This window comes from Schistocerca cancellata, chromosome 2, assembly GCF_023864275.1.
Source record: "Schistocerca cancellata isolate TAMUIC-IGC-003103 chromosome 2, iqSchCanc2.1, whole genome shotgun sequence".
Classification (NCBI taxonomy): Eukaryota; Metazoa; Arthropoda; class Insecta; order Orthoptera; family Acrididae; genus Schistocerca; species Schistocerca cancellata.
In genome coordinates this window covers 566638102-566652933 of record NC_064627.1, presented here as the reverse complement: position 1 = coordinate 566652933, position 14832 = coordinate 566638102, and the positions used below count along the sequence as shown (strand labels likewise).

Below are 14832 nucleotides of genomic sequence, written 5' to 3'. Positions count from 1 at the left end.
AAAAGGAAAAAACAATAGTTAAAAAACAAATTTAATAGATTAACACACAATAACATCATAGATAACATTTCGTGCTGATTTATCGTTAAAGAGTAGTTTGTACCATACGATAATGGAGACAAACATTTTACTTCAAAATTCAACATTTTTTTTTTATAATGGATTTTTTACAAGCATCAGTGTCTTGTATATAAGATTGTAGATACATAAATTTAATTATTCAAATCTTCCCACTTCTCATATTATTACAGATTTAAAACCAGTTGTTATAATGTTACTACTTTCATTTTTCAGTATTAAAATTATGTCAAATTTAAGGCTGTTTTGGTTAAAAAAAATGCAGAGATTTAATTGCTAATATAGGAGATAAAGAATGTCATTACATAAGCACAAGTAGTGTAGACACAGAACAAAACACCAAAATATCTAGTTTAAAATTAACATCACAGATATATATACTGTCACAATCCCATCTTTTATCACAGTATCAAAATAACCAAAATTACAGAGACCAACACAAAAACAGGGAAATTTTTTGTACAACTCACATTTTCTTAATGAATTAAATCCCAAGCTTAACTTTTTCATTATTAACACTGTGTTTTAAATAATAAGATGCTAGTTCTGGAGTAACATAGTGGAAGTATATGCTTGGAGCTGATGTAACGATAGGGTATAATTTTTTATACTGGAGGTCAAAATGACAAATAAGTATGAAAGGAAATAACAGTGTATATGGTGTGAATGGTTGTAGTGAGATGCCCAGATGAAAGAATATACGCATTAAAAAAGTACAGACACTACATCCGAATAAAAACATTTTAAATTCACAAAAAAAAACACAATGTAACAAATTAAGGAATTAAATTTTCATTTTGTATGGTAGAAATAAACACATTATTGAGAAAGGGCTCTAATCATAAACTGCGATTATAAGAAATTTCAGTAAAAATAAATTAGAAAATTGGGGGGGGGGGGGGCTGGATGATGATCATAACAAAAGACATATTGGTGAACAAAACTGGACAATGAAGACAGATGAATTATAATGTGAATGCTCTTAAAAGCAAATATAAATGCTTAAAATTGCTGTCTTTTCAATTGAAATGGTGAGAGATAGCTAGGTAAAGGTGGTTAATCCTTACAATTAGTGTGAAAGAATAGGAAAATATTAGGTAGTGAACAGAATCACAAAATATGATGGTAGGCCAGCTCTGTCCGTAATGGGTCATTCAGTACTGAACAGGCACTGTGTCATCCTCTGCCAGTGGCATCAGTTGGGTGAAGTATGGAGGGGAAAGAGGTAAGCACATCAGTCTTACCTGCTTACTAGACCTTGTAGCTGCTTCTTCTCACTCAGTTCACATCACAAGGCTAAATGCACTCCTTTCCTGTCCTTCCACCAAGAAAAATCCCTGATAGTACTGCGAACTGTACCTGGGTACTCTACACAACAATCAAACATGCTGGTTGCTTAGCCATGTAGGTGGGCAAAGATGAGTTATGGTATCGACTGAAGGTACAAAACACTGTTCTTTTCCATCATGTATTGGAATGACAACAATGGGGTGACCTATCTCTACCGGTAGTTCCCTGTTGTCACAGTTGCCATGTAGCACTGTATGACAAAAGTATACAAAATGTATTCCTTTATTTAAAGTAGGTGCATCTAACCTATGGATATAGGATTCTGCTTTATTGTGTATACCATCCTCCAGGCACTTAATAGAGTTTAACCAATATTTCTTCTCTAACACCCGTTTCACTAACCTTTAATTCCCCTCCACCCATCTTACAATGTCTACCACATTATCTGTTATTACTAACCTTTCATTCTTTGTGCCATTTCCATCTTAAATTTCCTCTCCTTCCCTGCTCTCAACCAATGTGTTATCTCTTAGACATCAGATGTGGCTTTCTCTATCTGCTCCTGCACTCCAGCCTTTTGTAGCACTTACCTTCACTCATTAGTTTACCACCAGCCCACTCTCTTGATTTAATCCATGCAGCCTGTTCCTAAACTTTGCCTATTTTTAAAATTCTTGCACAACATCTTGAAGACAATGAAGTACATTAGTTGACACTACGATAACAGGTTTCTCACAAGCTAGAATTCCCTTAGGGTATTCCTACTTTACAGTAGATGTAAGTAGCAGTGAAAATGATCCAAAATGTCCATAGTCCCCCCTCCCCTTTGCTGGCACATCTGAATTAATGGAATTAAGTTGATATAGAGGGAATTTGCGGGAACACAATGCCACTTTTGTGTGCTGTTGAATTCTTGACTAAACTAAAAATAATTAGTTGGCTCATTCATTTTTACTTCAAAGATAATCCATTCTCCGCACCAACTGCAATATTTTAGTCATTTTTCACTCACTTCTTTCATGATGTATTCTAGGACTAAATTACACATGTGTGTTATGCGGGCTTGCTTGTGTGTGTGTGTGTGTGTGTGTGTGTGTGTGTGCGTGTGTGTGTGAAAATAGTGAAAGAGAAAAAGAGAGAGAGAAATAAGGTTCACTTGCATCTGTGTGTGAAGAGATGGGTGTTAGAGGCATGTAGAGAGGGTATGAGCCAGGGAACTAATTTTCGTAGGTATATTAGTATTCATTTTTTAATTTTAATCACATTCATGTCATGATATTTTAGTATAGGTTTTAAAAACCATAATTTTGGACTCCATCTGTTAACTACTTAAAAATGTATCCATATTTTCTGTTGTAATCTCCCATCATATGACTTCCGACAATTATTGTCCTAACTATACAGTTTTCAGTTGATGCATCAGTTTTATTTTACTTTCTTGTCTGCAGTATAGATATCAGTCTTTGTTTCATAACTGCCTATTATTATTTTTTGCTATTATTTTTGTTTCTCTGCTTCCCATTATTATGGATATTATTAACATAAACAGCTCTCTCTGCATTATATATACCATCATTCTCTGCAATAACAATGCACTGCATCTGTTCACACTCACTGTTCTTTTGACACATCACAGATTGTGATCTGTGCTACTAGAAATTGGTCCACCATTTTCACCACTATGAGATCAGAAGAAATACTGATCAGTCATTAACTAATTTTGTATTAACAAATTTAGTGATGTTTGACTCTGATCAAGTTCTATCACTGAATATATTTCAGTCCTTTCTCATTTTCTTCAGAGTTTGCACGTTTGTTTACCTCTAATTTTGTTTCACTTTTTCCTGAAGATGCAACATCTGGACAACAAAATTTTAGTATGTGTTGCTAGACTAATTTTGTTTCACTTTTTCCTGAAGATGCAACATCTGGACAACAAAATTTTAGTATGTGTTGCTAGACAGGTATACATATTATAAAATATGTCTCAAGAGTGGTTCAAGGGAACAGTATTCTTCACAAAATAAAATAAAACGTGATGGCAACATCCACAGAAGCATGATTTACGGGAAATGGTAGCATAATTACTCAAATTACATGTTTTTGTAACGAGAATGGAATGGAATCTTGCATTATGATATGTAAACTACTAATGGCAAGACTGAGTAATTCTAAAATACATTACAAATTTAATTAATAAGTAAGGTTACTTTAGTATCAGGAAGTGTTAAAGCTTCCATTGTGATTTGGAAGTTAAGTTACCAAAGGCAAGAGTGAGCCACATTCGTAAGTGGAACTACTAAAACATTTAAAGGGCTTCCTCTACAAAAATTCTAATTAACATAATCAGAAAGGAACTGAACTGTCCATCATCTTTATGATTTTTCAGCCATTTGAACTTGTCGAATGTGGGCGGCATCTCTCTTCACTAAATCTCCCTTTGGTGCTCATGATTATCATAAGTCGAATTCACTTTTGCAGCTCTGAATGATGTCAGTACAATTTTCTTGTGCACAATATTTCATCAGTGTGCAATAGCACTATCACAGTACCTGAGCTTAGTAGTACAAATTTTTGAAAAGAATTGGTTGCATTGTGGCCTAAACAACTTGACACTATTTACAATCTGACTACGGTGCAATAGTTGCTCCAGAAAGCCCACAGATTTAATTTTAGATTTATATTGGAAGTAAATGAGGGAACTTCCACAATAACTGTTTTTACATATACATATCACAGATAATGCCTTTGGAGAGAAGTACTATTTAACATAAAAAAACAGAGATTCTTAATTACTTTCAGACATGAAAAAGTAAAATAATAATAATAATGATGATAATGATATTAATAAAAATAATAGTAATAAGTGCATCATATGCTTGTGTGACATTAAAATGATACAGGACCTTATCCTTGTCAAGTCAAAGAGCAGATCATTCAGCACTAAGATTTCAAAGAAATATGAACAAGATGCCCATTATAATGAAAATACTTGTGCTAAAATAAACTCAGAAAACCAAGCTTAAAATAGTTTCTCTAAGAAGCTCCACTTCACAATACAACAGCTGGAAAATATTATTCATATGTTTGTTTGCAAAACTGGCCACTGCTCATGGCTGTGCCTTTAAGCCCACATACCAGCTTTTGCTTAAACCTCACTGAGTTATAATCTGGTAAAATTCATATGGTAGTATCTGAGTAAAGGCAGAGGGCACAGCACTGGAAAATTATGTGCATCAACACCAGCCAATTTTCATTCAAGCTCCTTTGAATGTCTCCTCACTCTCTTTCTTTGGCGTTGAGACACAAACCTGTAGGATATTACCATGCCGGAAATTATTCTCAATCTCTTGCAGGGAACGCCTGTATGTCTCTGGTAACAATAGGCCCACAAAAATAGTTCCTGCAAGTGAAGTTGCCGCAAAGAACAGAAAGACATCTCGTGATGTCCATTCTCCATCACCTCTGTCAGTTGTCAGGGCTGCAGCCAATGAAGGATACAGTTTGAGTGCTGCAAAGTTTGCCAGGTATGCGAGACATGTGGTGGCTCCAGCTGCAGGCCCACGTGCGTGTGCAGGAAAGACTTCACCCAGCAGTGCCCATGGTAGTGTGTGGAAACCCAGTGCACCAAACACCTGCAAAAGTAAGTGTGTGTCTCAGTAATGGTATGCACCACAGTAATCTCAACTTTTGCAACACTTATTTACAAACTTCGTTTTTATAAATTTGTTCTTGGTTGGTGCCTTGTCATGCAATCCTGTTTATACACTAATGTCTTTCCAAGTAAATTAAACATATGATTTTTTGAGCAGTTTCAAAGTGAAGAAAGGGATGTCCCAGTGTGTTTGTAATTTTTTACCTTCCATGAACCATGGACTTTGCTGCAGTGAGATGGCTTGCATGCTTCAATGAAACAGATAACCATGCCATTGGTGCAGTTGTGGAGTGGCCGCGTTGTCAGAGGTGCCATGTCACATATTGTGCAGCCCCACCCACCAGAGGTTCGAATCCTCCCTCGGGGATGGGTGTGTACGTTGTTATTAGCATAGTCTAGGGACCGATGACCTCAGTAGACTGGTCCCTTAGGAATTCACACACCTTTGAACCATTCGTGCAACCACATTGGATATCCACATGGAATATCTGTGGAGAGGCCAGTCTAAAATATGGCTTCTGAGGGGGAGCAGAGATCTACTCAGCAGTTGCAGGGCAACAGTCTGGATGATTCACTGATCTGGTCTTGTTACATTAACCATAGCATTGCTATGTTGGTACTTCCTGAGGAAATATGTAATATGTCATTCTTTCATTGAGTAATAACTGTGGAGGAGCTGAATAACACTGTTCTTGGTAATATCTAGAGAATGGCTGTGTGCTGCTGGTAAGAGATAAAGTATTTGCTGTTACCTTGTGGCGACTATAATTGCAATAACACCGAATTTTGGAAATAATGAAGCAGAGCAGGACTGATTTTTGGAGAGGCAGACTTTCCCACATAAATGGTCTGAGGTGTGGAAGTACCTTGTGTTCTCTCACTCTCATCCGTGATAAAGGTGTAAACAACACAATTACTCAAGTTGTTTTAAACTATGACAATAGTAATGAAGGATATTTTTTACAATGATATACCAAAATCTTGAGAGAGGAAAATATATGAAGTAATTATATAATCTAAACAAATCACGTAAGTTAAACAGTTATTGTGCTCATAATATGAAATACTACATAAAATTTTCATTTCAAGAAAACTGCATTTGAGAAGATAAATTACCGTGTATGAAAGCACTAAATAGGTTTAAGTGAAGTATGGTGGCAGAAGGAACAAATTTTGTAGTCAGGCAACTAAAGAATTGTCAACAAAAGATCAAATAGGGGTGATGCAGGAGTAAGTCCAATAATGAACAAAAATAGGATTTTGGATGAAGTATTATGAACAGTATAGTGAAGATGTTACCTACCATAGCAATATTACAGCTGACATTAAGTTAATTTCTCTCAGTTACGGTAGGCTGGGCACGACAGCTTCGCATGCCTACTGCAACCAACTGTATAACGTGATTTGTAACCATCTCTATGGCAACTCTTCAGTGTTGTCACAGCTCTACAGGTGGATGCTGTTTTAACCTATAGTAATTATGACTACTGGGTCTGTAGACGATTATAAAGTAAAACAGTGTATGATCAGAACAAAGAAAATATTCAGTATTAAGGAATGATTTAATTGTGATGATGAAATGGAAGAAAAAATCAGTAGAAGTAGATGATAGGTTGCTGTTAGAATTTTGTACAGAGCACAGTTAATGATTGCTAAAACTGGGTTTAAAAATTGTGAAAGAAGGTTATACACAAGCTGCAAAACTTTTTCAACAGTATGTGGACTCAAACTATAATTTATTAATTATGAAATGACAAAGCTGAAGAAACTGCAAAATGTAGTAAACTGAAGGAAGCAAATATTGTTGAGAGTTACACAGGGAGCATTAACCAAACAGTCACTGAAATTGGCAAAATAAACACAACAGAATATGAATGAGTAACTTTCAGGTATGGAAGACTGGAGGCAGCAGAGAAACAATTACATAAAGAGGCTAGGTCCAGTAAGAGTCCTTAGATATCATAAGAGATAATGGATTTTATCAAAAGTAATATTCACTTGAGAAAACTATAAGGCACAATTTCTGGCCAGTATGTATCTTCAAGAGGCATAAATTCAGTACTTCCAGTAGGCACACATAAAAGCACATACACAATCCTAGATTTTGAAATGAATAGCTCTTTCCTCAGGGATATGTTGGGGAAGGTTAAAGAGAAGGGAAGGACACTCAAACTGCAGGATGATAGGACCCACTTGTTGTGCAGATGAGGGGAGCGGATATAAAGATGGAAAGGGAAAGGGGGGGTCAACTAGGAACTATCAGAAAGAGTAAGAGGTGAGCAATTGTATACTGGTAAGCACTGCACCAGCTTCAGTCCAGAGATGAGCAGGAAAATGAATTTAGAGAAAGAATAATGAATAGTGCTATTAAGAGAGAGAGACTGCTGACCCACAAGGGCTACATAGATCCTCTCATGCAGTACTAGTTTCTCCGGACTCCATATGGGGCTTGCCCTCAACACATCTTCGCTATCATGACTGTGGAATATTTTAGTTATATGTCATATTATAAAGAGAAAAGAATTCTGCTGTAGTTCTTGGACAAGCAAGCATGTGCACGGTACGAGATGCCAAGACAGCGGGAGTGTATTTACAAAAAATAAAGCATTTGGATGCATCTGCCCACCAAGTTATCAGTTGAAGGTCGACCAATGCATCAGAATGTGGTAATGAATTCTCAGAAGGCCAAGAGATGAAGGTTTAAGGCCATGCTTATGCTGAGTGCCCTATCAATTAGATGGAAATTAAGACATCACATGGAGATCAAATGTTCCAGCGGCCCGAAAAGATAATAAACAGACACTGTGTGCAGTCATACCCAAATGGAAAAATATCTTCAATAAGGGCTGATATAATCAGTATTGGCAAAGTATGCAAGCAGTAACCAGCCAGTGAAGCTGAGGCAAGAGCCAGTGATGTTAGTGGACACCAGCAGTTACTTGTGGAACAGTAGTACTTCATCCACGAGAAGAAAATACAGTATTACACTGGGCAGCAACACTACAACTGAAGGGTAAGTGGCAAGCTTACAAGTGTCTGATATATGCACTGACTAGTGCTGAACAGAGATAGTCTGTCTCTGCCTCAGATACCAATGTAACGGATTTCATTTGCTAGTAGGAACAAGAAGCTGCATAGTATTTGTCTCCTGTGAATTAGGTCAACGGGCCAGTGAGATAATTAACAGGCCAACAGGCCACCAAGTTAATATTTAGGCCAAGGGGCCATAGATTCATTAGATGGCAGAACAAGTGACAACAACTGCACTTGTCTGAGGTAGGCACCCCAGGGTAGTGTATTTAATAGTGACTAGAACAAGAAACAAGGTGGTTCTTGTCTCGTGATAGTGAGAAGTCCACATTTAATGAGACAGATTCATAGTGAAAGGAGAACCAGCTGAGGTATATGTGTTAGTGGATCTGATGGTCAGACACATAGCATAAAATATATGTAATGAGAAAAAAATTATTAAAAAGTTCATTTTTTAAGATGAAAAAACTGAACAACAGCTGCTTAATAAACAATCATTTATTGTATACACAACTGGTTTTGGAACACTTGAAGTTCCATCATTTGGTGTAAAAAATAAAATCATTTCATCATGCGAAGTCATCCTCATCCCATTGTTGTCATGGAACCAGAAGTTCCACGACAAAAGGATAAAGGGGGCGGTGCATAAATTCCATATAAACCATTCCCATGCACTGTGACTATTACATAGTTCTCCAGTTTGTGTTTGCAGTCACACAACATGGGAGAATAGATTTTATGGACTTTATGATCCCCCTTCATCCTTCTGACACCCAATTTCTGGTTCCATAAGAACATTAGGATGAGTGGACCTCAGATGGTTAAGTGATTTAATTTTTTACACCAGATGATGGATCTTTAGATGTTCTGGAATCAGTCATGCATACAATAAAAGACTGTTGATCAAGCAACTGTCATGCAGTTTCTTCATTTTATAAAACTGACTTATACATTTGCAGCTGCCCCATACAAAGAACTCTTAAAGAGTTTGTATCACCTTGCTATACCGTCAAAGATCCTTCTCCATTCCCAAGCATCGATCCTTAACAACCAAGGAGGTTCCACTCCCTCCTGTTATAAAGGTTAATTAGGGGAAAGCACAACTGAAGAATATTGTCATGTCCCGATTGCACCAAGCAGGCCATACCAGCCCTATATTGGTAATTTAGTTATGTGCCAGGACATAACATTATGCCCTGACATCCTCCTGAACTTAACCTGGGTTAATGCACCTCCCTTCATTTTTTCCCAGAGCATTTACACACACACACACACACACACACACACACACACACACACACACATGCGAAGGCAAAAAACACACATCATGAAGGTGTTTCACAAATTGTCCACAAACTGTTATGGAAAATCCAAAATTGTAAACTTTGCTGGCTGATGTGTGATGCTGCAATGCAATTCCACTATGCAGCTGGCACAGATGACATTATGGCACCAGGACATAAAGTGTTTGCAAATTTCATTCCGTGTACTCAGTTGGACAGTAACTACACCTCGCAAACAGGTGTGTGAACAATATATGCTTATGTCCACATTTGACAGGGAGCATGTAGTTGGGCTCAAAGGATCTGGCTGATGTGCTCGGCAAATTGCTCAACACTTGAACAGCAGCAATGCCACTATTTAACAATGTTGGCAGGAATGGGTAAACCGTGTCTGAACACAGAGCCAAGAAGAAAGCGGCTGACCTCAAACATCAAAACATGAGGGCTGAGTCAACATCAGAGAGGCATCCAGGCCCTCAGATTCATCATTATCATTGATCTGATGTGCAACTGGTGCTTTACTGACCACAAGGGCTATCAATAGGCGGCTCACAGAAAGGGTGCTGAACTCACGGTGCCCCTTGCACTGACTACCACTGACCTCTCAACACCAATAAGCCTGTTTGCAGTGTTGTGAGGCACATTAAGCCTGGAATCTCATTGAGTGGAGTAGAATTGTCTTCATTGATGTGTCCTGCTTGTAGCTGAGCCTCAATGATCAGTGAAGACATGTCTGGAGATGTTATGGACAGGAGTGGGATACCAACCTGCTGTAGCCCACCATGCAGCCTGACAACCAGGAGTGACGATCTGGGTGCCCTTCCTTTTCATAGCAGAACCTGTTCAGTTGTTATCTGTGACACCCTTATAGCACACTAGTATGTCGATGATACTCTCTGTCCCGTTTTGTTGCCCTTCACAGCAAGCGATCCTGGGCTTACATTTCAGCAAGATAATGCCCACCCACAAACAGAGAAAGAGTTTCACTGCTTGTCTTCATGCTTGCCAAACCCTACCTTGGCCAACAATGTCACTAGATCTTCCTCCAAATGAGCACGTTTGTAGTGTTAGCAGCAGCACCCTCGAACCAGCTCCAGATTCTGATGATGTAATGCGCCAATTGGAGAGAAATTTTGCATGATATCCCTCAGAACACCATCCAACAGCTCTGTCAATTAATGCCAAGTGAAATAACTGCTTGCAAAGGGCCAGAGATGGACCAATGTGTAACATACAAGCCGTCCCAGAGCTGGACTGATTTAATGTGATACAATCTGTGAAGCATGCAGTGAGTGTGCTATCAGATTGGCTCTGGCGCTAATATTGTAGACTGTATCTGGCGTAGGTGGAACTCTAATTCAGCATGAGCTACACTTTGCTTTGATACATAGATTTACGTTTCCTTGCACTTTCTGAGGGGCATTGTGAATATATCTATTGTTGTTAATAAACTGGGGCAAGCCCCTCTAGTTTGTTTGTTTTTTATTATTTCTCTTTAGCCATTTTTTTACTCCTCATCATTTCAGGACTGAAGCTGGCACAGTGCTTACCAGTGTACTACCTTTGACCTTCCACTCTCTCCCATAGCCCCTCCATGCTTTTCCTCTCTTTCTCCCATCATCTTCACAACAAACTGGCCCTTTCATCCTGTGGTCTGGTGGCGTGCCCTTCCTTGTTAACCTTCCCAAACTTATCCTTCTCTCCTCCCCAAGGCAGAAACTTTTACTTATGAAAGCTAGGGTAGTGTATATACTTTTGTATGTATCTCTCAGTATCACTGAAATATTGCCTTCTGGAGGCAAGTACTTGCCAGCAGTTCTGTCTCAGAAATTAAAGAGCTGAGATGAAGAAATACAAAAAATACAACAGGCAGAATGGAATATAGATGTTTGAAAACTGATATTAACAGAGGGTGCAAAATTACAAAGCAGGAATAGTTACAGGAGAATTGCAAAGCTGTACCAAAATGTGCATAACAATGGGAAAGATAGGTACCACTTTTAGGGTATGAAGAGCTCAGATGGTTAGCTAGTAGCTAACAAATAACGGAAGACTTAAAAGCAGAAAGAGTGTATAGAAGGACAGTATAAAGGAATCACATTATGAAAAAGGAATGAGAAGTAGTTGAATAGGCACCTGTAGCGCTGTAGCGGACAAAGGCAGTGATCCATCAGAATAATTAAGCTCCTCAGGAAAAACAATTATGACAAAGCTATTTTACCTGGTACACAGGTAAAATGACACAGATTTCAAAAAGAAGTTTATAATCCCAAGGTGGCCACAGAAAGTTTGAGCAGTACTGAACCATATATGAAACATACTTTTTGAAATTCTGAATTTATGATGGATAAAATATAGGGAGTGCAAAGCAGTCTATAATTTTGACAGAAACTAGATTGCTATAATTACAAGTTGAACAACACAAAAGGAAAACAATAAGCGAAGTAGAATGGAGACAGGTTTGCAGCCTATACCCATGTTATTTGATTTGTTCATAGGGAAATCAACAAGAAACTTAGAAATGGAATTAAACTTCAGGGAAAGAGATAAAACTTGAATGTTGGAGAATGATAGTATAATTCTGAAGGGACGACAATGTGCTTGGAAGATCAGCTGATGAGAATGGATATCATCTTATAAGTAGGCTACAAGATGAACATCAACAAAAATAATACAAAGCTAATGAAGTGAAGTAGAATTAAATGAGGTGATGCTGAGGGAACAGGATTACTCAGTCAGATACTAAAAGTAAGATGAGTGTTACTGTGGTGTCACCGCCAGACACCACACTTGCTAGGTGGTAGCCTTTAAATCGTCCGCGGTCCGCTAGAATACGACGGACCCGCGTGTCACCACTGTCAGTGATTGCAGACCGAGTGCCGCCACACGGCAGGCCTAGAGACACTTCCTAGCACTCGCCCCAGTTGTACAGCCGACTTTGCTAGAGATGGTTCACTGACAAATTACACTCTCATTTGACGAGACGATAGTTAGCATAGCCTTCAGCTACGTCATTTGCTATGACCTAGCAAGGCGCCACTATCAATTGCTATTTATCTGGTGATGCATGTACCGTCAGACCGATGTTCACCAATTATGGATTAAAGTTAAGTATTCCAGCAGCAACGTACCTTATTGGCTATATTAATTACATTGTCCTGTTTCAGACCTCACGCCAGCCTGCGTGAGTTTAAACGCGTGCCTTTCGGCTACCGGTCATAGTGGCTTGGCTGTCTTGCCAAGTCACAACAAAATTGGCGACGAGAATTTTGCGTTTGTATTGATTTACATGTGTAATGGCTTCTCCACATTCTCCAGATGTACTGTCTGAATTTTATCGCTTGCAGAATCAGCAGACGCAGGCCTTATTGGATGCCCTTGGACAACTCGTCCAGGGTCAACGTGCACTGCAAACTGATGCGGCAGCCGCCGCTCCACCCCTCACGCAGCCACAACATGCAGTTGCACCACCTTTTTGTCCTTTTGATGCGGCACCGGAAAGCTGGACGGAGTGGTCACGCCAATTTGGGTTCCATCTCGCCGCCTACAGAATTCAAGGTAATGACCGGCAGCCTTATCTCCTTTCCTCAGTAGGGGTGCAAACGTACCGAGTGATAGTCAAATTATTTCCCCGATGCGACGTAGCAACTCTGTCCTACGAAGAAATTTTGTCTGCAGTAGATGCATATTTCAAAGAATCAGTCAATGTAGTTGCGAAAAGGTATACCTTCTTTCATACAAAACATACGGCAAGTCAGACTAATAGGGAGTGGGTTGCAACCTTGCAAGGCCTTACTACGGATTGTGCTTTTGAGTGTGAATGTGGACTCCCTTATTCAGATACTATGGTACGTGATGCAATTGCACAGAACGTTTCTGATGTTCGTATAAGGGAACAGATTTTGAAACTGGTCAATCCCTCCCTTCAACAAGTGATGGACATATTGGATCGGCAGGACACACTTGACTTTGCTCAGGAATCATTTGAAACTTCGCCACCTGTGTGTCAGGTTAACCGGCCCGCCGGGCGAGCTGCACGGAACAGTAAACAGTCCTCACGGCCGGCCGCGCCAATGCCGCCTGGCTCTCAGCCACACGTACTGCGTCGGTAGACAAATGCAGTGAAATCATGCCCGCGGTGTGCTACTAGACATTCGCGTGAGAATTGCCCGTCATGCCAGACTATTTGCTTTTTCTGTAATAAAAAAGGCCATGTTCAAAGTGTTTGCCAGAAAAAGCTCAGATCGGACACTCACAACCATTCCAGGCCCTTTGCTTCGCGCCGCAATCGAACCAAGGATACTCAGGCTCGAGAAACTTCGCCTATGGGAATTCATGTAGTTCATTCCACTCCGCCCAGTGCTACTCTCTCTCACAGTGACTGTGTTCATCCCACAAAACGTGTGCGTCGACATCGACGGAAATCCCGTCAAATCACAAGTAATTCTGTACCAGTGTCAGTTCACATTGCATGAGACAGTCGCTCTTGTCGTCAGCAGGACAATAAACTTTTTGTCGACTTGGACATTCACGGCAAAGTGATCCCGTTCCAGCTCGATACCAGAGCTGCGGTTTCCCTAATCAAACAAGACACGTACAAACAGCTGGGCAAACCTCCGTTGCGTGCCGCCAATGTTAAGCTAACTAGTTATTTAGGTCACGGGCTCCCTGTGTTACGACAGTGCAACCTTCTTGCAACATACAAGGGACAAACAAAACTTGTGTCATTTTACTTACTTCGTTCTTCTTCTGCAGTGAACTTGTTTGGTTTAGATTTATTTCAGTTGTTTAACTTGTCTATAGTAAATCAGGTCCTATCAGTGAACCAGACTGCCTTCAGCCAGTGTTTCTCCTCTATGTGAAGAATTTGCAGACATTTTTGCACCGGGCCTCGGTTGCGCTAAGAACTATAAAGCACATTTGGAACTGAAAGTAAACGCGCAACCGACATTTTTCAGAGCACGCAATGTTCCCCACGCATTGCGTGATGAGGTCGCACAAACGTTACACGATTTGGAATCTCAAGGTGTAATTGAACGTGTGCAGGCTTCCCTCTGGGCATCACCCTTAGTCATTTTGCAAAAACCTTCCGGAAAATTGAGACTTTGTGTGGACTTCAAGGCAACAGTGAATCCACAACTAGTGACTGCTACTTTTCCTTTACACCACCCGGAAGATCTTTTTGACAAACTGTGCCCGGGTGAATATTTTTCGAAGTTGGACCTAGCAGATGCGTACTTGCAAATACCGGTGGATGAAGAATCCCAGCGCGTATTGGTGGTTAACACACCTCTTGGTTTGTATCAATTCAAACTACTGCCATTCGGGTGTGCATCCGCCGCTGCATTGTTTCAGCAATATCTACAAACTGTTTGTGCGTCGGTCCCTACTGCAGCAAACTATCTGGACAATATTGTGATCTCTGGAAAGACGGAAGACGAACATTTAGCGAATCTCAGAACATTATTTCAGGTCTTGCGACACAATGGTCTTCGC

General features: G+C 39.7%; 1 protein-coding gene across 1 annotated transcript in view; it reads right to left on the bottom strand.

Annotated features, from left to right (window-relative positions):
- Positions 1-4625: 4625 nt before the first annotated feature.
- LOC126156517 (facilitated trehalose transporter Tret1-like) overlaps positions 4626-14832 on the bottom strand; it is a 67680-nt gene continuing 57473 nt past the window's right edge. The window contains exon 6 of the mRNA XM_049916316.1: positions 4626-5003. Within this exon, the coding sequence (XP_049772273.1) occupies positions 4626-5003 (378 nt within the window). The remainder of the gene's footprint in view (positions 5004-14832) is intronic.